The sequence below is a fragment of the Eleutherodactylus coqui genome, chromosome 2 (assembly GCF_035609145.1).
Source record: "Eleutherodactylus coqui strain aEleCoq1 chromosome 2, aEleCoq1.hap1, whole genome shotgun sequence".
In the NCBI taxonomy this organism is placed as follows: Eukaryota; Metazoa; Chordata; class Amphibia; order Anura; family Eleutherodactylidae; genus Eleutherodactylus; species Eleutherodactylus coqui.
This window is the reverse complement of record NC_089838.1, coordinates 20,388,519-20,414,211: the sequence shown is the minus strand read 5'-3', so window position 1 is coordinate 20,414,211 and position 25,693 is coordinate 20,388,519. Positions and strand designations below refer to the sequence as shown.

Here is a 25,693-nt window from a genome sequence, read left to right as displayed (position 1 = left end):
CTGGCCACTAGGGGTCTCCCATCCTTTGAATTTGTTGTTCACTGCTTGTTGTCATTTGAAGTCCGTCCCTAGTAACAGCCATAACAAAACGGATTATAGGAAGTGGTGGAGTCATGCTGCCCATAGAAGTCTATGCAGAGGCGGTGGAAACTGTAGAAGAGGGAGACTTGCACAGATATGACTAATGTTTGGGCTCTTAAAGTCTATGGCTACATTGGAAGCCTGGACTGTCAACAGATAAACGGTGGTCCGGCTCTTGAAACCAATGGCAGCCAACGCTTATCACTGGGAGACTATAGAGTTTTGTAGTGGCCAAAATATATATATCTGGCCCCTCCATACGTGTCCCTAAATGTCTATCATGTCTTTAGTTTGGATGCACTGTGCATTTGTCTTGTCTGTGATTTATGTGTATTGCACAGTTGCAGCGCGCAAGAGGTTAATGTATAGGTATGTCTGAAAATGTAACAGTTTGTGTGTATCCAATGAGCCTGGAAGATATATGTATTTTCAAGGAGAGAGATTGAGATTGGGTTTTGGTAACCAGAGAGTCAAGCAATCAGTCATTCCCGCCAGACAGTCTCTGAGTCTTTGAAAGTGTGAAAGTAAGGAGAAAGTCCCACCCAGGCCTATCCAATATGGAGGAAGCGGAGCGGTCTCCCATCTACTTGGAAATAGAGAATACCCCGTTTCACCCCCAGTTGGTTTACAGTCTTGAAGTCATCATTGAAGGATTGAGAGAGTGTGCTAATGGACTTCTTAACCGTGAGTGTTGGCCGGTAGAGAGAGTGAGAGAAGTCGTCCGGGAGAGTGATCCTACAGATAACGAGGACTGCACGTATCAAGATGCCCCAAGTTGCCTCCCTGCTTCCTCACAAATAGAAGTTGTCCTAAAGCCAATCCTCCATTGCCAGAACTGTTGTGTTATCCATGTTGGATTAGAAAACACCGTAGCTCAGATAGCGCCAGAGATTAGAGGCAGGTTATTCATCTTAGTATTTTTCAAATCCTTTGCAGGAAAGGAGAGCTGCAACGAAAGTTTGGGGGGTTCTCACAATGAGAACGAGCCCCAAGAGAAAGAAAACAAAGAGTTTTGTAATAAAAACGTATGCGCTCGTGAAAAATGAAAGAAAAAATAGCCAGAATTAATTGTCAAATCCGATGAGAAAGAAATCAAGGCGGCACTTACTCAGGAGGAGGGGGGTGTATGGAACAAGAAGCCCCCTCCTTGAAGTGTCGACTCCTCAAGAAAAGCTCCCGATTGCGGATGAGACTGCCACAGGAGGATTAGGTCTTTTGTTTTTATTATAGGAAAATGTTGGCAACGCGTTTCGGTGTGAGAAACACCTTTCTCAAGCCAATACAATAAAGAAACATGTAAAACACTCACATTTATAGCAGAGATTTAGTGTTACTTTCGGTTCTCATGGGTGACGCCATCTTAGTGGGAGGGGTTACATGGAACCGCCTATCGGGGGGAGTGGTTAATGGTGGAAAGTTGTTAGTTTTGCTTATAATAGGTTTATGCTTTTATGCATAAGACTTTGGGATAAGGCCTGCTGAAGCTAGGCTGTTCAAGGTGGTAATTACTCGTAATCGAGGAGTAAGAGAGGAGAATATCGCTGTAGCGTTCCTCCTACTGACTACGTCCTAGATCACGTGACGCCGCCACACTGTCTGTATGCGCCGCATCATCCTATAATCATGGGATACTGGTGATGACGCGGTCACGCATACACAGCGTGCCGTGTCATCCTGGGGGTCTTGTGTTCCTACTAGTGACGCGATCGCGTTGCCTGTGCGCATCGCGTCACTACAGGGGTCATGTGGTGAATGTGGCGTCACCCATGAGAACCGCAAGTAACACTAAATCTCTGCTATAAATGTGAGTGTTTTACATGTTTCTTTATTGTATTGGCTTGAGAAAGGTGTTTCTCACACCGAAACACGTTGCCAACATTTTCCTATAATAAAAACAAAAGACCTAATCCTCCTGTGGCAGTCTCATCCGCAATCGGGAGCTTTCTTTGAGGAGTCGACACTTCAAGGAGGGGGCTTCTTGTTCCATACACCCCCCTCCTCCTGAGTAAGTGCCGCCTTGATTTCTTTCTCATCGGATTTGTCAATTAATTCTGGCTATTTTTCTTTCATTTTTCACGAGCGCATACGTTTTTATTACAAAACTCTTTGTTATCCATGTTGGATGTTACAGTAAAGAAGGACTTCACCCACCGTTTTCTGGTTTACTTTATTTAAAGTACAGCCCTGTGTGTGGACTATTTATTGCACCATCGTTGGGGTTTACCACAGTGAATGGAACGGTGGCATCACCCGTGACATATACTGAAGTTTCCACGCAGAGATTTATACATGTAACGGCACCACCAGGACCTTGGCAAAGGGTTGCACGTGTCCCTCAGGAGAGGAGTTGGTAGTGCCACCGTGACATCCCGTGACATCCCTAGTCAGCAGTGAGCCTTACCCTCGGTCACTGCAGTTTCTTCAGGAAAAGTCTGGAGATCTGATGCGAGATTTGATAGGACACAATAATGGAGCCTCACCATTTTTGTTAACAGTGATATATGTAACCCCTTATAGACCTATACAATATATCTGACATAGGTTGCAGGGCTTTATGAAGTGGGGTTGGGAGCCAAGCTTGCTTCATATCCAAAGGCTATCTGCTGTTTCCGACAGCTGCCGGCACCGCTTGCAGTTGGAGTTGGCTCTGATTGCTGTTGTTTAACTGCCTGAATGGCACGGTCAATGCAAACCATGGTCTGAGCAGCTGGCTAGAGAGGGGGAGCCCATCAGCCCACCAGTGATGTGATCGCAGGAAGCTGATTGGTGCACATGACAGATCTTTGTGAAGGCTCCATGGGCTGTCACGTATTTCAGAGTCTATGAAGCCCTGCCTGTAACAAAGATTAATAGGCTGCAGGTAAAAATACAAGATACTGGAATACTGATGTATTGCAGCATCAAACTATTAACAACCACTTGTCCGTCCGTGCGTGAGTGAGTTACATGCTCCGCCCCTGATCACATGACATTAACGTCATCACAGGTCCTATTCCATAGTAACAGATGCCACGGGTGTTTGTAAGGGATACATAACTCACTCGCTAAGGACCTGTGAAGACGTCAGATAGGCACCTGTGCCTATCTATATGTACTGCCACGACATGCTGGCATGCAGAAGTATGCCGTGCAGCCACTACTTTCACTTGCACGTATTGCAAGGGCAACGTAGTACATAATAACGCCTATTTAATACTGGACTGACCTTGTAATACATGATCATGCTGAGCCCACCGGAGGGAGAGCAGCTCTTTGCCAAGGCTCTCTATTGTAGCCTATAGAGAATGATGAGCGATACTTTCCGCTCTCATGTCCAGATACCATAATGGGGTATTGGGTTTATTCCAGTTGACTGACTGAGTGCATGCAGCATAATAACTTCAATGGGAATCTAATCTTCTTTTTGACTATGGTTATTTTCTATCTTTCCGCACAGGTCATGGAATCTCTTCTGCCATTGAGAAGGCTGAGAGCTCGCTGGGAGTCCCAAGTCCGGTAGAGCTGTCATTCAGGAATCGTGCAGAGGCCCCAGAAGGCAAGTAACTTCCATCTCCGGTTTATATGACCTCTATAATATTTTATATGGTTTTGTATTGTGTCCGTTTTATTATTTTTGCAATGTTCCCATTCATTCCATTGTACAACCTGAAGTTAAAGGGAACCTGTCAGATTTATGATGCTGCTTGAATCCAAACCAGTGCTCACATTACAGAGATGGTTTACCCCGAATCATTGTTACAAAGACCTGTATAAAGGGCCAGACGTTGAATTGCAGGCATGCTGCCATCCAATAGGTGGCACTGCAGAGGTATTAGTCCATCTTCCTTATTGGCATATATTTCCCACAGGCACATGCATGGCCTTATAAGTCTTCTCACTCACCTTCTATGTGCTCTCATTAAGGAGTGATGTTACCCTTCCCGACTCGCGTCATAGGCTTCTCACTAGCCAACCCAAAATCCTTCTGCACACTGATGAGGAGCTAACACCCTGGAACAGCTGTCTGTGTATGGATTCTGGCTTTTGGTCAATTCCCAAGCATTGATTGTATAAAGGGTCTGACTGGAGCCCCAATGCCCACTGCTCGGAACCCGGAAGAAGCAGGCTGACTATCGCGTACCATTCATTATGCATGACACTGCTCAACCAATCACAGGCTTTAGTGGTTGTTCCATGGCATAGTGAAGCCTGCGGTTGACTGACTAGTAACATGCACAATGAAAGGCACATCATAATCGGCCTCCTATTTCAGGGTTCTGAGCAGCAGCCCTCAAAGCTTTTCTTTAAAGCCCTTTAAATAATCTAGGATACACCCCCTGTCTGCTTCCGCTGCAGCCTGAACCAATGATTTGACAATGGGTGTGTCCTAGACTACTTCAGATTATGCGCTGTAGCTAAGCTATAGTCACAGCTCTATTTTAAGAGTTGAGCTAAAAACAGCCAAGGAGCAAGATGTAAGGAAAACACTAAATCTGGTAATTGTACCCTATAGATACTGACATAAATATCTGTTTTAAGCTCCTTACTGGAGGCTCTCTTTAATTATGTGTTCTGTGATATCCCCATATACAGATCAGTAATATAATGGTAACGGTCCAGAAGATACAGATTGTATCTGACATCATGGATGTCTTTGGCCGCAGCTTCTGCATTTGGTAACAAATATGAACAGCAGGGAACTGAGTATTGCGCTTCCCTGTCACAGTACAGGACTAGACTGTCAGAGTGACAGCCCAATCCTGCATACAGGAGAGTGCGGTGCTAACAAACAGCACTTAAAGAGTAACTACGTTCTCTAGTGCAGCACAGATGTCCTGTATAATATATTTTTTTATTAATGTTTGCATACTAATTGCTTCTATGCCCACATGATCTGTCCCCTGAGCTATATTTATCAATCTCCTGACTGTGCTGCTTGTGTATGGAGAAGCTGTTCTGTGCTGCAGACAGCTTCTCCCTTTTCACAGCGCTTGCTCCCTGCTGGACCTGGTGCACTATCAGTATCTGGTGCATCATGTTGTGACATGTAGTATTGTACAGCCGATGCACTGACACCCTGGTAGTGCATCAAGTCCAGCGGGGAATTGGAACTGTGAAGGGGAGAAGCCGTCTGCAGCACAGAATGGCTTCTCCTTACACAGCTCCGAGGGACAAGTGCCACAGACAGGGGGTTAAAAAACATAGCTCAGGAGGACAGGAGCAAGTAGTATGCAAAAATCAAGGAAATGTATAAAGCAGGCTTTATTGATACACTGCTATATGGAACAGCACTGACTGCAATAGGGAGAACAGCCCTGAGATTAGCCATTAGCTTCAGTAAGGGCTGTAATGGTGCAATCGGTCAGCACATGCTGCTTATGAAGCTTGTTTATTTGCATGGGCGGGGTGGGGGGAGGCAGGGATTAAAATTGTCCTTTAGCAAAATGTTGCAAATTCCTGTGCCACACCATAGGTATAGCTCTTGTAGTTATGGGATCTTGGGAAGTACATTTATGATATCCATCTCTTGATTGCAAACCTTTACACAGTCCTCTGTAGATTTCTTGCCCTGGAATAGCGGAGGTCTGTAATATACAGGATTATATGCTGCTGGGTTATCGTCCCCCCCCCCCCCCCTTTAATTTATGACATTGCAAAATATCATTCAGGCTGTGAATGATTCATTCTCCGTATATCGGAGGTGCGCCCATATCGGCTGCTCAACGACCTGAAGTTTTAAGTATATTTTCTGTACTGTAAAAAAAAAAAAAGTAAGTTTACTGCATTTACCTCCTTAGATGCCGGAGAAACCGGCGAATCCAAAGAGGCGGAGAGCTCATCCCCCATTACCGGTGCTCTGGGCTTCTTCTCCAGTATCTCTACAGCAGTGCAGAGTACAGTAAGTACATCCATGTATTCCAGCACAAGAAGGTAACTTGTACTCGAGCGTCGCTGCGGAGAATGAAGGGGGGACAGATAGGATTATAGCAGAAGACATTTACAGGACCCTCCAGAAGTTGGGAAACTCCCCGTGTTTTAAACAGCAGATGACTTGCAGAAACATCTCCAGGAAATTTTCCACCAGCCATAGAAGTCTATCCCAACCGAAAAACTCAACAGAGTATACAAGGCTGTCATATAGGCGAAAGGTGACTGCTTCCGGGCGTCCACCATCTGAAGTTCTTTCCAGATTACAAGAATCGAGCTGTTTTTGGTTTGGTATTTAGCCCCCCTCCAGTTTACCACGAACAGAGATAGACTTTAGGCCTCATGTCCACGGGGAAAATCATGCCCGCCGCGGATTCTTCATGGAGAATCCGGAGCGGGTCCCTCCTACCCCACGGACATGAGGCCAAAAAATAAGAATAAACTCACCTGCTCCGGACGATGCGGATCTTCCTTCCTTCGCAACCGGATCTTCTTTCTTTGGCCCTGCGGATGTGCTCAGCACGCTGGCAGCGTGCCAGGCAAATCGGCCGGGCCGAAGAAAGAAGATCCGGCCGGGAAGGAAGGGAGACCTGCAGCGTCCAGGACAAGTGAGTTTTAATTATGGTATGGGTGTTCCGCGGATCCGGTCGGCTTCCATAGGCTTCAATAGAATCCTGCGGGAGACCTGCACTAAAATAGAGCACGTCCATTTTTTTCCCGCACGCGGATCCGCGCCTGACGGGAAAAATGACATCCGCAGGTATTTAACTACCTGCGGGTGTCCAATGCATCCCTAAGGGGCGCGGATCCGCGTGTGGGAGAAACTCTGCGGATTTTAACCCTGTGGACATGAGGCCGTACAGGACACTTGCATTGAATTGCTCTATTTCAAACGGCTGTAGCGCTGGTTCTTTTGGCGCTATGGGCATGCTTTGGCATCTTGGCTTTAAAATGTCACCATAAGCATGATGGTAACACTGATGGAACCGGAGCTACAGCTGTTCGAATTGGGGGTTGAGAATACAGGATTTACAGCGGAGGACGAGCAGGGAATGATCTGTCCCAGGAAAGGGGCGACATGGAGATTTGTCCTCGTTAATCCTCCTTTATCAATCAGAGAGCACATTTGCTCTCTGATTGTTACATATGAGAATCTTTTTTTTTTTTTGTTCCAAGAAAAGAAGTGAAAAGACCCCCCCCCCCCCCCCACTTCTCTAATCGCTCCTCAATGCCATTAAACCCTGCAGATGCCACAGTCAGATGCTGACTGCAGCATGGAAGTGGTCAACCTTGAGCCGGCTACCTGAACCATGCAGGGATTGAACCCACAACCTTCAGGGCGTGAGTGAGAGCTTAGAACTGCATTTTTGTTGCTACTCTGCTTAACACTCTCCACCACTCGAGGCTCGACATGTCTATAGAGCATATAAGAAGTCCAATGCTCTGAGCGCTCTGAGAGCCGGCGGTGCATGCAGTTTCTGCTCAAAGTTGTAGAAAGCAGTAAAAGCCATGCTGATTCCCGGGCTCTACTCACATCTGGTCATGGAATGGACTCCTAACGGTGCCTGATGGACCCCACATACTTCCCGGGGCATATTGGGTTCTGTCATGGTGTCCATTGTTTTGCGCAAAAACCATGCCGAGTCTGCAATGGCATCTCTAGTGCAAATATGAACCAAGCTTAACTCTATCAAACTACTAACTTGTCAGTGAGTATGTGAGTGCTTCTCATGCTCCGCCCCTGGCGATGTCATTGAAAGCCCTACAACATATATAAAACACAGAGTCTGACCAACAGAAGAACAACACAGTGGGGGCTCTTGGAAGGGGAGGACAAAAATAACAAAATGAGAATACGACTAAACTACTATTATGTCAGACACAACTCAGCAGTCCTGACAGAACACACTGACCTACCTCCACCACAGAGGTCCGATGGGCTAAAGGACCTGTGGTGATGTCACTGCTGTGGGAGGAGCCAAGCTGTGTGTGATATGTGGGAATCGAGATGCATGTAGTAGAGCTGTGTGTGATGTGTGGGGATCATAATGGATGTGTCACCAGAAACACTGCTACTATAACTTCGTAATAATAATTACTATACTGTGAGGTAAGTGAAAGCTGTGCTGTGATTGGTGTTATACTATGAGGCAAATGAAAGCTACTCTCTAATTGGTCTTATATACTGTGAGGTAAATGAAAGCTGCTCTGTGATTGGTGTTATACTATGAGGCAAATGAAAGCTACTCTCTAATTGGTCTTATATACTGTGAGGTAAATGAAAGCTGTGCTGTGATTGGTGTTATACTGTGAGGTAAATGAAAGCTGTTCTGGGATTGGTGTTATACTGTGAGGTAAATGAAAGCTGTGCTGTGATTGGTGTTATACTGTGAGGTAAATGAAAGCTGTGCTGTGATTGGTGTTATACTGTGAGGTAAATGAAAGCTGTTCTGGGATTGGTGTTATACTGTGAGATAAATGAAAGCTGTGCTGTGATTGGTGTAATACTGTGAGGTAAATGAAAGCTGTGCTGTGATTGGTGTTATACTGTGAGGTAAATGAAAGCTGTGCTGTGATTGGTGCTATACTGTGAGGTAAATGAAAGCTGTGCTGTGATTGGTGTTATACTGTGAGGTAAATGAAAGCTGTGCTGTGATTGGTGCTATACTGTGAGGTAAATGAAAGCTGTGCTGGGATTGGTGTTATACTGTGAGGTAAATGAAAGCTGTGCTGTGATTGGTGTTATACTGTGAGGTAAATGAAAGCTGTGCTGTGATTGGTGCTATACTGTGAGGTAAATGAAAGCTGTGCTGGGATTGGTGTTATACTGTGAGGTAAATGAAAGCTGTGCTGGGATTGGTGTTATACTGTGAGGTAAATGAAAGCTGTGCTGGGATTGGTGTTATACTGTGAGGTAAATGAAAGCTGTGCTGGGATTGGTGTTATACTGTGAGGTAAATGAAAGCTGCACTGTGATTGGTGTTATACTGTGAGGTAAATGTAAGCTGCGCTGTGATTGGTGTTATACTGTGAGGTAAATGAAAGCTGTGCTGTGATTGGTGCTATACTGTGAGGTAAATGAAAGCTGTGCTGTGATTGGTGTTATACTGTGAGGTAAATGAAAGCTGTGCTGTGATTGGTGTTATACTGCTGGGGTAAATGAAAGCTGTGCTGTGATTGGTGTTATACTGTGAGGTAAATGAAAGCTGTGCTGTGATTGGTGTTATACTGTGAGGTAAATGAAAGCTGTGCTGTGATTGGAGCTATACTGTGAGGTAAATGAAAGCTGTGCTGGGATTGGTGTTATACTGTGAGGTAAATGAAAGCTGTGCTGGGATTGGTGTTATACTGTGAGGTAAATGAAAGCTGTGCTGGGATTGGTGTTATACTGTGAGGTAAATGAAAGCTGTGCTGGGATTGGTGTTATACTGTGAGGTAAATGAAAGCTGTGCTGTGATTGGTGCTATACTGTGAGGTAAATGAAAGCTGCGCTGTGATTGGTGTTATACTGTGAGGTAAATGAAAGCTGTGCTGTGATTGGTGTAATACTGCTGAGGTAAATGAAAGCTGCGCTGTGATTGGTGTTATACTGTGAGGTAAATGAAAGCTGTGCTGTGATTGGTGTTATACTGTGAGGTAAATGAAAGCTGCGCTGTGATTGGTGTTATACTGTTAGATAAATGAAAGCTGTGCTGTGATTGGTGTTATACTGTGAGGGTAATGAAAGCTGTGCTGTGATTGGTTTAATACTGTGAGGTAAATGAAAGCTGCACTGTGATTGGTGTTATACTGTGAGGTAAATGAAAGCTGCGCTGTGATTGGTGTTATACTGTGAGGTAAATGAAAGCTGTGCTGTGATTAGTGTTATACTGTGAGGTAAATGAAAGCTGTGCTGGGATTGGTGTTCCACTGTGAGGTAAATGAAAGCTGGGCTGTGATTGGTGTTATACTGTGAGGTAAATGAGAGCTGTGCTGTGATTGGTGTTATACTGTGAAGTAAATGAAAGCTGTGCTGTGATTGGTGTTATACTGTGAGGTAAATGAAAGCTGCTCTGTGATTGGTGTTATACTGTCAGGTAAATGAAAGCTGTGCTGTGATTGGTGTTATACTGTGAGGTAAATGAAAGCTGTGATGGGATTGGTGTTCCACTGTGAGTTAAATGAAAGCTGTGCTGTGATTGGTGTTATACTGTGAGGTAAATGAAAGCTGTGCTGTGATTAGTGTTATACTGTGAGGTAAATGAAAGCTGTGCTGTGATTGGTGCTATACTGTGAGGTAAATGAAAGCTGCGCTGTGATTGGTGTTATACTGTGAGGTAAATGAAAGCTGCACTGTGATTGGTGTTATACTGTGAGGTAAATGAAAGCTGTGCTGTGATTAGTGTTATACTGTGAGGTAAATGAAAGCTGTGCTGTGATTGGTGTTATACTGTGAGGTAAATGAAAGCTGTGCTGTGATTGGTGTTATACTGTGAGGTAAATGAAAGCTGTGCTGGGATTGGTATTCCACTGTGAGGTAAATGAAAGCTGTGCTGTGATTGGTGTTATACTGTGAGGTAAATGAAAGCTGCGCTGTGATTGGTGTTATACTGTGAGGTAAATGAAAGCTGTGCTGTGATTGGTGTTATACTGTGAGGTAAATGAAAGCTGTGCTGTGATTAGTGTTATACTGTGAGGTAAATGAGAGCTGTGCTGTGATTGGTGTTATACTGTGAGGTAAATGAAAGCTGTGCTGTGATTGGTGTTATACTGTGAGGTAAATGAAAGCTGCTCTGTGATTGGTGTTATACTGTCAGGTAAATGAAAGCTGTGCTGTGATTGGTGTTATACTGTGAGGTAAATGAAAGCTGTGCTGTGATTGGTGTTATACTGTGAGGTAAATGAGAACTGCACTGTGATTGGTGTTCCACTGTGAGGTAAATGAAAGCTGTGCTGTGATTGGTGTTATACTGTGAGGTAAATGAAAGCTGTGCTGTGATTGGTGTTATACTGTGAGGTAAATGAGAACTGCACTGTGATTGGTGTTATACTGTGAGGTAAATGAAAGCTGTGCTGTGATTGGTGTTATACTGTGAGGTAAATGAGAACTGAGCTGTGATTGGTGTTATACTGTGAGGTAAATGAAAGCTGCACTGTGATTGGTGTTATACTGTGAGGTAAATGAGAACTGCACTGTGATTGGTGTTCCACTGTGAGGTAAATGAAAGCTGCACTGTGATTGGTGTTATACTGTGAGGTAAATGTAAGCTGCACTGTGATTGGTGTTATACTGTGAGATAAATGAAAGCTGTGCTGTGATTGGTGTAATACTGCTGAGGTAAATGAAAGCTGTGCTGTGATTGGTGTTATACTGTGAGGTAAATGAGAACTGCACTGTGATTGGTGTAATACTGCTGAGGTAAATGAAAGCTGTGCTGGGATTGGTGTTATACTGTGAGGTAAATGAGAACTGCGCTGTGATTGGTGTTATACTGTGAGGTAAATGAAAGCTGTGCTGTGATTAGTGTTATACTGTGAGGTAAATGTAAGCTGCACTGTGATTGGTGTTATACTGTGAGGTTAATGAAAGCTGTGCTGTGATTGGTGTAATACTGTGAGGTAAATGAAAGCTGTGCTGTGATTGGTGTTATACTGTGAGGTAAATGTAAGCTGTGCTGTGATTGGTGTAATACTGCTGAGGTAAGTGAAAGCTGTGCTGTGATTGGTGTTCCACTGTGAGGTAAATGAAAGCTGTGCTGTGATTGGTGTAATACTGCTGAGGTAAATGAAAGCTGCGCTGTGATTGGTGTTATACTGTGAGGTAAATGTAAGCTGTGCTGTGATTGGTGTAATACTGCTGAGGTAAATGAAAGCTGTGCTGTGATTGGTGTTATACTGTGAGGTAAATGTAAGCTGTGCTGTGATTGGTGTAATACTGCTGAGGTAAGTGAAAGCTGTGCTGTGATTGGTGTTCCACTGTGAGGTAAATGAAAGCTGCGCTGTGATTGGTGTTATACTGTGAGGTAAATGAAAGCTGCGCTGTGATTGGTGTTATACTGTGAGGTAAATGAAAGCTGCGCTGTGATTGGTGTTATACTGTGAGTTCAATGAGAGCTGCGCTGTGATTGGTGTTATACTGTGAGGTAAATGAAAGCTGCTATGTGATTGGTGTTATACTGTGAGGTAAATGAAAGCTGCTCTCTAATTGGTCTTATATACTGTTAGATAAATGAAAGCTGCTCTCTGATTGGTCTTATATACTCTTAGGTAAATGAAAGCTGCTCTCTGATTGGTCTTATACTGTGAGGTAAATGAAAGCTGCTCTCTGATTGGTCTTATACTGTGAGGTAAATGAAAGCTGCTCTCTGATTGGTGTTATACTTTGCGGTAAATAAAAGCTGTGCTGTGATTGGTGTTATACTGTGAGGTAAATGAAAGCTGCTCTCTGATTGGTGTTATACTTTGCGGTAAATAAAAGCTGTGCTGTGATTGGTGTTATACTGTCAGGTAAATGAAAGCTGTGCTGTGATTGGTGTTATACTGTGAGGTAAATGAAAGCTGTGATGGGATTGGTGTTCCACTGTGAGTTAAATGAAAGCTGTGCTGTGATTGGTGTTATACTGTGAGGTAAATGAAAGCTGTGCTGTGATTAGTGTTATACTGTGAGGTAAATGAAAGCTGTGCTGTGATTGGTGTTATACTGTGAGGTAAATGAAAGCTGTGCTGGGATTGGTGTTATACTGTGAGGTAAATGAAAGCTGCACTGTGATTGGTGTTATACTGTGAGGTAAATGAAAGCTGCACTGTGATTGGTGTTATACTGTGAGGTAAATGAAAGCTGCTCTCTGATTGGTGTTATACTTTGCGGTAAATAAAAGCTGTGCTGTGATTGGTTGTTGTTGACTATAAAGCTTTTCTTTTAGACAGCCTTCATAAGAGTGTGCAGTGTGCAAAGGGGGCCTGCACGGCAACACCCAAAGTGACCTCCATGTTGGTTTGCCCAGAGTATATTGTGTATTTACAATGGCTGACCTCTTTGCATTATAACTATTCCTAATTCCACTGGGTAATTTTCCTGAGTAAGGAGGTTTATATATACGGATTGTAGTCGTCGCCCTGGGACGGGCTTTCCACTAGTAGGTTTAATAACCCTAAGACCGCTGTGGATCTGCCTCCATAACTTTCCCGCTCCTCCATAGCCACCATCGGTATTTACCGTACCGTTTATTGAAGACTGTTACTTTAACTGTTAACGGTTGCTGTAAAATAGCCTCTGATGTGCTGCGTCTGCCGTAGGGGAAGACTGTTCTCAGCGGAGGGCTGGATGCCTTGGAGTTTATCGGCAAGAAGACCATGGACGTTATCGCGGAAGGAGATCCCGGCTTCAAGAAGACCAAAGGACTGATGAACAGGAATGCTACCTTGTCACATGTAGGTCGAAGCGATCCTAATTACCTCACTATTAGAAACTGGTTACAAAGTGGAGCAGATCAGCCTGTAATTATGCAGGTCAGGATCTTCAAGAGCACCGGTCTTTACAGCCTATCGGCCATAGTCACAGGTCACGTCTACATATCTGTTTCCGATATTAGTTATTGCGCCCCCTGGTGTTATACCCATTACACACCGAGTGCCTTTCTAAATCTCTAGCTTCTTGTACTTCCTACTTTGGTTACAACCCATCTGGGAATTTGATCCCAATGCGCTGCCAATATGAGACTAAAGTAATCACCAATTATGTGTGTTTTGTAAAAATTTCCTGTTTTCTTGAAAAGCCTCAGTCTTTAGGCTGGGGTCACACGGGACGTATTCCCGATTGAAATCACGCGCGGTTTTGCCGTAGCGGAAAACCGCAAGATTTCCACTTGGAAAGCTCTGCATCAAAACCCGCGGTACTTCCAGACGGAATTTCCGCGGCAAATCCGCCATGTGTGAACGCAGCCTTAATGCAACGAGGACTGTTTGCGCCTTGCTTAGAAGCCCTTCTATGCAAAGAAATAGCAGAGAGCAATGTGTGCCTCTCTCTTCTTGTCACTGCACCAACCCGCAGTGATGTGGAGAAAGAATGAATGAAGCAACAGTCACAATTATGCAACACTGTTTCATTCATTTCAATTGGGTTGATGGAAATGGCCAATTAGAAGCGCTCTGCGATCTCAAGCAGTCCCATTTAAGATGAATGGAGCAGCACCATGCATGCACGGCCGCCACTGCATTCAATCCCTGCAGGGGGTTACAGAGAGACTCCTGTTTTTGGAATCCGTGCAGGTCTCACTGTTGAGATGTTTGTAGAAAGTATGCCATGGGAATTATCCAATGTCATTAGGGCCAAAGGAGCCCCACTAAGTAGTAACATATGGAAATAAATACTACTTTTGAGTATTGCTCAGACGTCCAGTTACCTTTGGTAGGGTAGTGTGCATGACTCAGGGAAATGAATGAACTGGAATTACACAGGATCCTGATGTTTTTTTTCTCCTCTTGCTCCTCACAGGTGCTACGAGAAGCGAAGGAAAGAGAAGAGCAGCGTGTGAGCAGTGAGGTCGCCCCAGAGACGGAGCGCCGCGCGCACTACGGGCTGCTATTTGATGAGTACCAGGGTCTAGCTCACCTTGAGGCATTAGAGATGCTGTCCAAAGAGAGCGAAGGAAAGGTACAGATGTAGCATTACCTAACTAGCATGGATGGCGTGATGCTCATCCAGGATGAGGCATATTGTATGCTCATCCTGGATGAGATATATTGGGCTTCATTGGTGGACAGTCTAGTTGCCTACTTAACCTCAGACTCTTGGCACATCCTGAGGAAATGAAAGGGTTTTTCTTAGACTCTAGTATTGATGACCTATCATCATCATGGGGTTCTGCCGCTTGGGACCCCTGCCAATCAGCTGTTTACGTGAGCACTGCGACTTTTTCTCAAGCCAGTGACGTTATGTTCATTTGTCACGTGGCCTGAAATTGAATTAATGCGATTGAGCTCCTCTACCGGGCACCACCACTACTAGATGTATGGCGCTGTGCCTGGTGTGCAGTAAAGTGGCTGTGAAGCGCTGCACCCACTTCAAACAGGTGATCGTTATGGGTCCCAAGTAGTTGACCTCCACTGATCTGATACAGATAACCAGCATTTTGGTCCCAGAAAACCCCTGTCACATAATGTGTAGTTAAATGTAGCTCAGACTGCCCATAAACACTGCAGCTCATCCACTCTAAATTCATGGGGATAACCACTAATTGTTGGCTGACACCTGAAATTAAATAGTTTCAAGTAGTTACCAACAATTAGCAGTAATTCACCTGCACTTCGAGAAGATCAACCGCAGTGTGTACAGGCACCTTAAGTGCATTATTGGGCCTATTTCACACGGGCATTGCAAATTTTGTCTGCCCGCATCGCGGCCGAATATCACATGAACGAGAGAAAGTCGCGACCAAGTCGCAGCTAAATCCCGTGTTTTCTCGCACATTCAGGCTTCTGGGTGCGGCGTATATACGCCACGGCACGGAATTCTGTCGGCCTGGGAGAGAGAGTTTATCACTGCTAAACTCACCCTTTGCCGGCTGATTGCGGCAACAGAAACTCCCATAGAAGCCTATGGGAGCTGCCAGCTAAGGGTGGTGGGAGGGAGTTTAGCAGCGCGAGCCGCTGCTAAAGTCCCTCACCTTCCCCTTGCGGACATCTCCCATAGGCTTCTATGGAGCTGCCGGCTCGTGGCCAAAAGATAGGGCCTATCTTTTCCGACCACACATAAAAGTTGCCGGCCATAATTCGCAGCGTATGGACTATCTTTTCCAGCCGGACGATTTTACGCAACGGAAAATCGCCCATGTGAACGAACCATTGGAATCCAGTGCTTCAGATGGTCGCGATTTTCGGCTGACGTTTTATTGCGGCAAAATAGCTGCTATAAAACGTCAGTGTGAATAAGGCTTAAGTGCGTTTTTATACAAGCGCTAGAACTCGTGTAATCGCATCGTAATAAGTATAACCAATTGGTTTTTTTTGTCTATATCAGTGATTTCATTAAAGGGGTATTTCTGTCTAAGACCCTTTATGTCATATCCTCGGGATGTGCCATGAAAGTCTGAGGGATGCGAGTGTCATCTCTTCAACCACAGCTACCTCTAGTTCTGCCCCTTACGTGGGTGTACGAGGTGGACAGGGGTGGTGGGGACTTTGCTTCAGACGTTTTTGTAGCTCTTTTATTAGGGCTTATATACAAGGGCCAGAAAATTGCAGGAGTTCTGTGCATTTGCGCAATGCACAGAACTTGTGTGTTGTATTGACCCATTGTGTTCAATGTGTTAATTTGCATATGCGATTTTCATCTCCCACCGATAGACCTGCTTACGTTATTCTGTCTTGCATTATTTTTGTACAATTCACGCACGAGAATAGGACTGTTTCCTTCCTTGTTGACTAGCCCGTTCGGCTGGGCCGGGGGCAGTGGGGACCAACACTAGAGATATATGTGGGTCCCACATCTATCAGACTTTCAAGGTATATAATGGGAATAATAAGAATTTGCCATGAGTGTGTCAGATAGGAATACCCCTTTAAAGTTTTTTTGTTAAACATTTTTTAACAATTATTATTTTTTTAATTTTCAGTATCACAGTCTATATTTTAAAAAATCATAATTTCCTGCATTTTTGACATCGCTCACTTGGGGTCCATTTAAATGACTTTCGTGCTGTTAGATGCCCAACAGTCGTCCCAATCATTATCGCTCCTTCTCTTTCACACTGGAGCTGTAACGACCACTAAATGGAGGCGAGTTGCGCGCCAGAGATCGCTGTCAGCTTCCGGCCTCCATTCAGGGTAAACAGTCATAGATGAACGATTGTCTGTTAACACAAGCTTTTTGGTCTGTAAGCCTGTAAAAGGACTGTAAGCCTAATAGTCTGATACTTCCTGTTCTGTAGAGAAAACTTTTCAGCAGTCATCCAATTACTATCACAGACAGGAGTACAATGAAAAATGGCACCTTTTTATAGGTAACAGAGGATCAACCTTATTAATAGATGGTCACATCTCACCTCCTTCCGCTCCCTACACAGGTCAAAGAGCATGCCCACAACACTCTCCCATAGAAGTCAGTGGGTCATTTCCTGCCCATTGATTGGCCGCCCCCATAGTCATATGCAGACAGGAGAATTAAAAAAATCTACAATCATAAAATTATTTTTAATTCTCTGCTCACTTATATCGAAATCCAAAAATATATTTTTGTGTCCCTTTGAGTCCTAAGTTTGTTGTTTGCGTCCTCAGGTGAAGTCTATTATCGGGGCACTATCTGGAGAAGAGCTATCAACGCTTAAGGAAGACCTGGACTCCTTGAAGGAAGTGTTTTCAATGGAAGAGTTTGATGATGAAGAAGAGGTGGAGAAAGGTAACGGTCCTGTGTCTATGTATGTTCATGCCTTGTTATACTAAATTCTCTAGGACATTAACGCTCAGAGGCTCTTGTAGTAATAACCTGCAAGGGAAGATTGAACCTACGCGGCCATAACATTGGGCTTTTAACACGGTACAGTGACCGTGGGAGGCTTCGGTAGTTGGCGGTTAGATCAGGCAGCTGCACAGTTGGGGTTGGTCAGTCCTTGTTCCCTTTTCCTCATCGTCCACCCCTTGTAGGACCCTCAGTTTGTAAGACAATGTATCCGCTACCGATTTAGAGGATTATGTAGCATCACATTGTATTTATAGCCGGGAAAGAGGGTTTAAGATTTCACATATTATGAGCTTCCACGCTGAGATTTCACTATTTTATTGCAGTAGTGTGTAATCATGTAATCTCTGTACATTAATGTGTCTACAAATATGCAGGAAATTTAAAGGGAAGATCCACTTTTTAGCCAAGTATAATTGCTTGGACATCTCCAGCAGTTCCACTGAAACTGAATGGAGTGGTACCATACGTGTTTGTGTTTGCTTCTCCTTTCAATATCCTCCTCACTTTGGGGAGTACAATGATCGTGCAGTGAGGAGGAGGGGGACAACTAATCTCCCATTCTTGGAATCTGTAGGGATCTTAACTGTGGGACACCTCCCCCACCCCCTTCCCATCACCACCACCAACAATCAGGTTTTGCTGCAACCCCTTTATTTAAAAATCTGTTGTTTTGTATTTACAACTCCTATACAGATCCAAGTGTCTCCATGATAACAGACCCTGTATAGGCTTATCTTGAAGTCCTATTGCCATCGTTTTATCCCCTACTTCTTGCTGATCTAACAAATATGTGTTAGTAAGAAGTAGAAGATGGAGGATCAGACTACACACGGTTTGTTTGTAGTCTGTTACCATGGAAATAGTAATAGAAGCAAGTTTCTCTATTTTCATTTTAGATGTATTAGAAGAATGTAAAAAATATCTACAAAGGCGGAAATAGGTAAAATATAGTTTGTTGTGCTCTTCTTTAGTCTATGACCTCACGTTCATTGGTCACATGATCTTTTTGCAGTTCATTCCCATTCAAGTTAATGGGATTGACCTATAATGCCAGGTACAGCCGGTACACCATGTATAGCCCTGTGCCATGTATATAACGAGAAAGCCGCTACGATCACATGAGCACAAGGCCCATTCTAACAGTTGAAATCGGACCCTCACTAATCTGATATGAGCTATGCTAAGGAAAGGCCACATAACTCCCATGTTACCCCCTTTTAAAGAGAAGCTGTCCATGATCAGCTGATGTCATGGACAGCTTCTCTAGCCCCCAGAAAGTAACTTTCACCTCCTGGAGAAGCTTTCTCTAACCAGTCATATAATGTTTAGAGGGGCCATGTCTACCAGAGCAGGAGGGACTAGCTCATACTTAAACTTAAACCAAAAAAGGCAGAGTGCTTTCTTGGGTAGTAATCCCAACAAAGGGCAAATGGAATAAATACTGAATCTGTTCACCTTTGTGATGTTACTCAGAGCAGATCTATAGAGGCTGTAACAATATCTCTGGATTATTAGGAAGTCCTGATTTTTGGTTATGGCAGAATACCCTGAATGTAATGACAGCAACGCTTGACAATGCAGATGTTCTACCCCCAAGGTTATAAAGTGGGCCTTTACAATGCCAAGATATAGTATATTCAATTTATTGTAATCCACACCATAGAAACATGTTTCGGAGCAGAAAGCCCCTTCCTCAGTCCTAGACACATTTACCCCTGTGAAGTGTCATTGATGCTACTCTGTGGTCTGATTTCTCCTGTGATTTCTTTTTCTAGCGGATGAAGATTTTGTTGAGGAAATATCTGCTCTGTTTAAGGAGCTGCAGATTTCTGTGAGACCCGAGAAACTGACAAATGTGAGTATTTCCTCAGTCTGATCACACTAGGGCAGTCGGTCCAGCTCTCTACTAAGCAGTGCCTGACTGATAGACCCCTCATCGATATCTCACATTGTTGAGTAACTGCGTACCCCACCTTTTCTTTCCCAGCGAAGTAAGTGCTACCAGGTACCATAGCCGGTCTGCAGACACCTTGCCTCCCGCTCACTAATTATTCTTAAAGGGGTTGTCCCGCGCCGAAACGGGTTTTTTTTTTTTTCAATAGCCCCCCCGTTCGGCGCGAGACAAACCCGATGCAGGGATAAAAAAAAACAAACGGGTAGTACTTACCCGAATCCCCGCGCTCCGGTGACTTCTTACTTACGTTGTGAAGATGGCCGCCGGGATCTTCACCCCCGGTGGACCGCAGGTCTTCTGTGCGGTCCATTGCCGATTCCAGCCTCCTGATTGGCTGGAATCGGCACACGTGACGGGGCGGAGCTACGAGGAGCCGCTCTCTGGCACGAGCGGCCCCATTCAGAAGGGAGAAGACTGGACTGCGCAAGCGCGTCTAATCGGGCGATTAGACGCTGAAGATTAGACGGCACCATGGAGACGGGGACGCCAGCAACGGAACAGGTAAGTGAATAACTTCTGTATGGCTCATAATTAATGCACAATGTACATTACAAAGTGCATTAATATGGCCATACAGAAGTGTATACCCCAACTTTGTTTCGCGGGACAACCCCTTTAATACTTACTGTAAAGTGCCATTAATTTTAGAGTTTTGTTCATATTGAAAAAGAGCTGATATACATTTGAAAAGTGGGAACAATAAATATAGACTGTATATATCGCATGTGAGAGATGGGATGCTGCTCGGCAGAGACCGAAAGTGAGGGTAGAAAGTGCTCATGTGCTTCTATTATGATGGGGACGGTGGTGGCCAGGATGTGTACCAGAGTGTTGCAGCCGTTCTGAGGCCTGCACCTTGCTTGCAAGCCAGACCAGGTTTTGGGTGTGCCCTTGCTGGAGCTGAGGGGTGTGGTAGTTGCAGGAGTGATGTCAGTCAGCACCTGGTGCTGGCTGGCTCAGCTCCTATTTAAACTGTGCTAGCATTGACCCCTGTGCTGGTCAATCCTTCAGTCTCCTTTGGACAGCGACGGAGGAACACACCTTGGCTGAAGCTCCTAGCTAAGTTCTTTTATGCTTTGTTTGGTTTTCTGTTTTGCCTTTATTTTGTGCTAGGGTTCCCTGTTAGGGTCTTGTTAGTGGCCCAGGCACGAGTGCGGGCTCGCACTTATCAGCGCGGTTGGTTCGCCGAGTAGGCATGGCCCCCTCCCGGGTTAGGGGACTTTAGGGAGAGAATTCCCCTTAGTTTTATGTTTCCTTTGCACAGTTGTGCCGTTTTGTTTGTGTTATTGAGGTTGTACGTCCGGAGGACGCAACACAGAGATTACATGTGGGGAGGTAACGGGAGATTGTCTGACATGTGTGAAGAGGGCAGGTTGTGGACAGAGGTGTATGGAGAGGGACAGCATTATATTATACCACAATTTGACAGGCAATCTATCAGTCTGCAATGACAGCCCTTTAAAATTTCAGAAGGGCCCTGGCTGCCATGGCAACTGAACGGCAACCCACGATCTTATCGTGGGGAGCAGTGCAGGACCCCTGATCATCCTTTCGGGGCATTTAAAGGGTTAACAGGTTGTTGAAGTCATGTTGCACGGAGCAGGATTGACCTGCGATCTCCCTCCATACATACCCCGAATCTGCAGTTCTGTACCGTTGAGAGAAGTTAAGGGGCCCCAAGATGAACTTAGATTGATTTATGACATATGGGCACATATGGACACATAAGCCTTTAGTTACGCCTCTGGTCTGTCCTACACTATATCAACCATAATTTTCCCCTATATAGGGACAATCACAGCTTGGACTATTAAAACCACAATCCTAAACTACTGAGCGACAAACCAGTGAGCTTGCTGACTGCTTGCTCATTCTGGAATTAGTTTACCCATTAAAAATATTTACCCATAGTCATTGTATATAAGATGACGCCGAAGGAAAATGAGTCCACCAGGTGGTTGTAGGGCTCACCGTTCATTATCTGTTAAAACATCAAGAAGAAGAAGAGCTGAATGTGCTACAGCGGAAGATAGCGTGACGGGCAGCTTCCATTGACTGCAATGGAAGCCGTCCGCGCGTACACCCGCGGCAAATAGAGCATGTCGCGGGTGAGGACAGGAGATTTCACGGTCTGGAATTCCGCGATGGAATTCTGCACCGTGAGCATTGTGCTATTAGGTTCAATAGAACCTAGTAGCTGCGGGCAACACAGCGGATGCGTCCGTGGGGGTGGTGAGCATTTGGAGGTGCATTTTGAAGGACACCTCAGAATTAAAGCTGACTCCAAAGCAGCAGCCTTGTGATACTTGGGAATGTGTGATTGTGATTTATAGATCTGGTGAGGGGTGTCGAGTGGGATTTAGGAAAGATTATTAGTTCCATCTTCTCCATATGAAGTTTTAGAAAGCGCAAAGATTTATTAAGATGCTAGGCTGATGGGTGTGAGGGAATAGCAGATGGCCTTAGCAAGGGTACAGATGACTGCTGTCTCTACCGTGCTGTATATACAGTCTGTCTCTCCATTAGGAAAAGAGAGGGCAATTAGCAGGAATTGATTTTTCATCCCTACTGGCCAGTGAAGTCCATTTCAGGGGTGAGATGGTGATGCCAGATTCCCTTTAAGTAACTATAAGAATGTTTAGATTGATTTATGAGATATCCCATACATGAGCATTAATTCTCCATAAACATACTGAAATTAGTGTTGGAGGTCCTCCGTATGTGAGCGTTACGTATGTGCTGGTGATCCTTGCTTCTCTCTGGTTACCGTTACACCATTAGACTATTCATCTTGTACGGACCCAGGACCGCTCTGGGACGTTCTTGCTGTCTCTGTGATGATAATCTCTTTCGTGGGTGACTCTCTGAGCTCGTAGCCCAGTTGCATTCAGTAACCCCTATGTGGACGTCTCCTTCCTGTAATTACTCACTAGATGACATCTCTTGGTGTTTCAGGCCCGAAAATCCACTTACAGCTGGATGATTAAAGTGGAGGAACAGGAGAAAGTGACAGGAGAGGAAGATGAGAGCGATCCACAGAGGAAATCCACCATTGAGGTAACGGTGACGGTAATTATACCTCGTTGTAGCGGCGATGGTATTTTTATGATACAGTTTCCCCAAAAAAGCAGAAAAGCCACAACAAAGTGCTGATGGACAAGGTGTGTGAACGTTATTCCTATGGTCGGAGCAGTGAGAACCGGCTACAGACACTTCTAGGGCTGCTTATATTGAGGGATACGATAGGAATTGGGCAGCTGAAATCCAGTCTCCCATGTTCCTCTGTGACCTAACCGGAATCTGAGCCTTAAATCCCCCAAAATTCGCTGGCCACTTTAGGCTTTATTCCTACTGGACGGAAATCTCGCCCTAAGGGGCTACAAACAAGTTTTCATGTAGTCAAAGAAATGAGTTAAATTTGGAAAGCTCATGCCAAGGAGCTAGATCATGTATGAAAAAATTCATTTTACAGCTATACACAGCACGGTTTGGGTACGGGTACAGATGGGAGCTGGGACCGAGCTAAACTTTTGCACCTGGGCCCCTGAGCCTTTAGCTACGCCTCTGGTCACACTCACCATTATACTGATGGTACTGTGGAGGGGGGTTCTTTTTATTTGAGTTTCAATAGAGATTTTTCCCAAACCAATGTAGCACGTAAGTCCCGAGCCATAGATAAGACCCGTGCAATACACTTTATGTTGTCTTCTCATTTGGCAGGATATCCACGAGTTTGCCATCCGCAGCCTGGCTGAGCTGACCGCCTGCGCCATAGAAGTCTTCCACAAGACGGCCGCTTTAATTCTGCATGGTGACACACAGGTGGCGGCAGTATCACGGGGAAAGGCACTCTCACAGTAAGTGCTGGATCTGGTTATGTATCGGCCTGATGTCTAGATCTACTGGACATCAACTCCGACCCTAAAACAGAAGGACTTGGGGTCCTTCAACGCCAAGCGAGAAATCGTTGGATCGAGCAAACAAATTGCTTGTTTTAAAAGGCCATCAGTTTACATGTGTGGATAATCGTTAATCATTTTGTCTTTTGATCGTTTACTCCATCATTAGACTAGGGGAGAGGGAGTCCAAGGTGGAGAAGATCCCTCATACACACTTGTACATCCATGCTACCATTTTGCCCTATACAAGAGGGTATATGCCCTGTCCGCACGAGCTTGTCCGATTTTGGTGCGCGAGAAACGGGACAATTTTAATGTGTGAGTCCATGTGACATCCGTACATGTTGTGTGCGTCCATTTTTTTTTTTTAAACGCTTTTACACAGACCAATGGTCCATGCAAGAACATGGCATGTCCTATTCTGGTATACTTTCGCGGACCGGAATCGCCCATTAAAGTCAATGAGAGCACAAATAAAACCAGAGACCACACAGATGGCATCTGACGCAAGGAGCGTCACGTCTTCGCGAACCGTTGGGTACATTACACATATGCCCTAGTAGAACAGATGGGAAGGGGCTTTATAAGCAAGACAATCCCTTTTATGTTTTTTTTTTTAATATCTTAACTCTCTCCTCACCAGAATGACTGTTGCACTGTGTAAAGAGCTATCACAGCTCTCCAAAAAGATGACCGCTCTCCTGACTACCGCTGGGGTAAGTACAATGCAGCACTAGTGTGGCAGGCTTTATAGTATATTCCTCTAGACTCTGTAAATACGCCACTCATTTAGTATCTTCCTCGCGATCATCCTGGAATTTGTTTCAAGCATTTGCAATACTAGCAATGACCACTAGCTGGCAAACGATAGTATTTTTTTTTTTGCAATTGAAGGATAAAACGGCATCTTATTGGTCCTTATCGGAAACTTCCATTTGTCAGTCCTCACTGGCTATATATGTGTATATATAGTATTGCAAGTCACCCTGTGTGCATATAGGTGGTATATAGAGGATCGCTGCACGTTTACCACCTTCTTTATGGAAAGTAATTGTACCGTCATCTAACACTTATTCTCTTTTCAGGCATCTGAAAAATCGGACGTCCTGAACCCATTAATCACGGGAGTATTTTTAGAGGCAAGTCTGAACCTATCAGTATAAAAACTTTTCACACCACCATGTTATTACTGTATCCAGAGGCGTAACTTAAAGCTTCTGGACCTCATGCAAAATCTGTAACAGGGCCCCAACTATAATGCTTTATTCATAGTAGTGGGTTCCCTATATGGAGAAAAGTAGCCTTATGGGGCCCCTCTGGCCCCAGGGCCCGGGTGCAGCCTCATCTCCTATAGTTACACCCCTGACTGCATCCAGCGATAAACCTTTAATAAAAGCCGGGTACACAACTGCTATGAGGCCTGTGGTGGGTGGCAGTGTAGCATTAGTGCTTCCCTGTGGGTACTTGCTGCCTCCACCAGGGGGAGCTCACTGTACACATATTTATATAGCTCCCACTAACTGTATAAATCTACATGCAGTTGTCTCCCTCTAGTGGTTGAGTCTGCAGCTTTAATTGTTTTTTGAAGATATCCTGTACAGATATGTGATATTAACCACTTCCTGACCGCATTACTTAACCCTTTGAGTGGCACGCCCGGAAACTTTCCGGCATGAGCTCCACTGCCTATAGTGATATAGCCCGGATGATTTCCGGATTATGTTTCACTATGGCACCCGCAGAGCACAATGCCATAAGCTGTGGCATCGTGCTCTGCCTGCACAGTCCCTGATAGAACAGTGCAGGACTTTAAAAAAGAGCAGGAAGATATTACTGATCTGCCGGCAATCTCCTGCTTCTTTTTTTTAGACTCCTGCACTGCTTTGTTTACAGGTTGCCACGGAGACCATCGGCTTGTCAGAAGCCAGCCGATGGTCTCTGTGACAGGGAGAGCTGGTACTTGGCTGTCAGAGGATAGCCGGGCACCAGCTCTTACACAGCAGAGAATGGAGAAAACCTCTGATCTCTGCTGTGTTAACCCTTTACATGCCGCTGTCTATGCCACCGCAGCATGTAAAGGGCTGACACCATCGGACTCCCACAATGTGATCAGGGGGTCCTACACCTGATGGGTTTCTGTGGAAGTCCTCTAAAGTGGTAAAAAAAATATTTTAAAAAATGGAAAACACCCTTCTCCCTTTACTTTGTAAAAAATTAAAAACAAAATTACACATGTGGTATCTCTGTGTCATAATGACCCAGTGAAGGAAGTTAGTACATTTTCAACCCCTTAATGACACAGCCCTTCCCCCCCCCCCCCTTTTGTTTTTTTTCCTCCCCCTTTTTAAAAAATCATAGCTCCTTTATTAATCGACGTCGCTGTCTGAGGGCTTTTTTTTTTTTTTTGCAGGCCGA

At 44.8% G+C, this 25,693-nt stretch overlaps 1 protein-coding gene across 1 annotated transcript in view; it reads left to right on the top strand.

Annotated features, from left to right (window-relative positions):
* The window catches only part of FAM114A2 (family with sequence similarity 114 member A2), a 39,414-nt gene that overhangs the window by 6,991 nt on the left and 6,730 nt on the right, over positions 1-25,693 (top strand). Inside the window, exons 4-13 of the mRNA XM_066590447.1 lie at positions 3,518-3,616; positions 5,859-5,959; positions 13,264-13,398; positions 14,462-14,620; positions 17,242-17,362; positions 19,201-19,280; positions 22,335-22,436; positions 23,100-23,236; positions 23,922-23,994; positions 24,364-24,417. Of these exons, the coding sequence (XP_066446544.1) occupies positions 3,518-3,616; positions 5,859-5,959; positions 13,264-13,398; positions 14,462-14,620; positions 17,242-17,362; positions 19,201-19,280; positions 22,335-22,436; positions 23,100-23,236; positions 23,922-23,994; positions 24,364-24,417 (1,061 nt within the window). The remainder of the gene's footprint in view (positions 1-3,517; positions 3,617-5,858; positions 5,960-13,263; positions 13,399-14,461; positions 14,621-17,241; positions 17,363-19,200; positions 19,281-22,334; positions 22,437-23,099; positions 23,237-23,921; positions 23,995-24,363; positions 24,418-25,693) is intronic.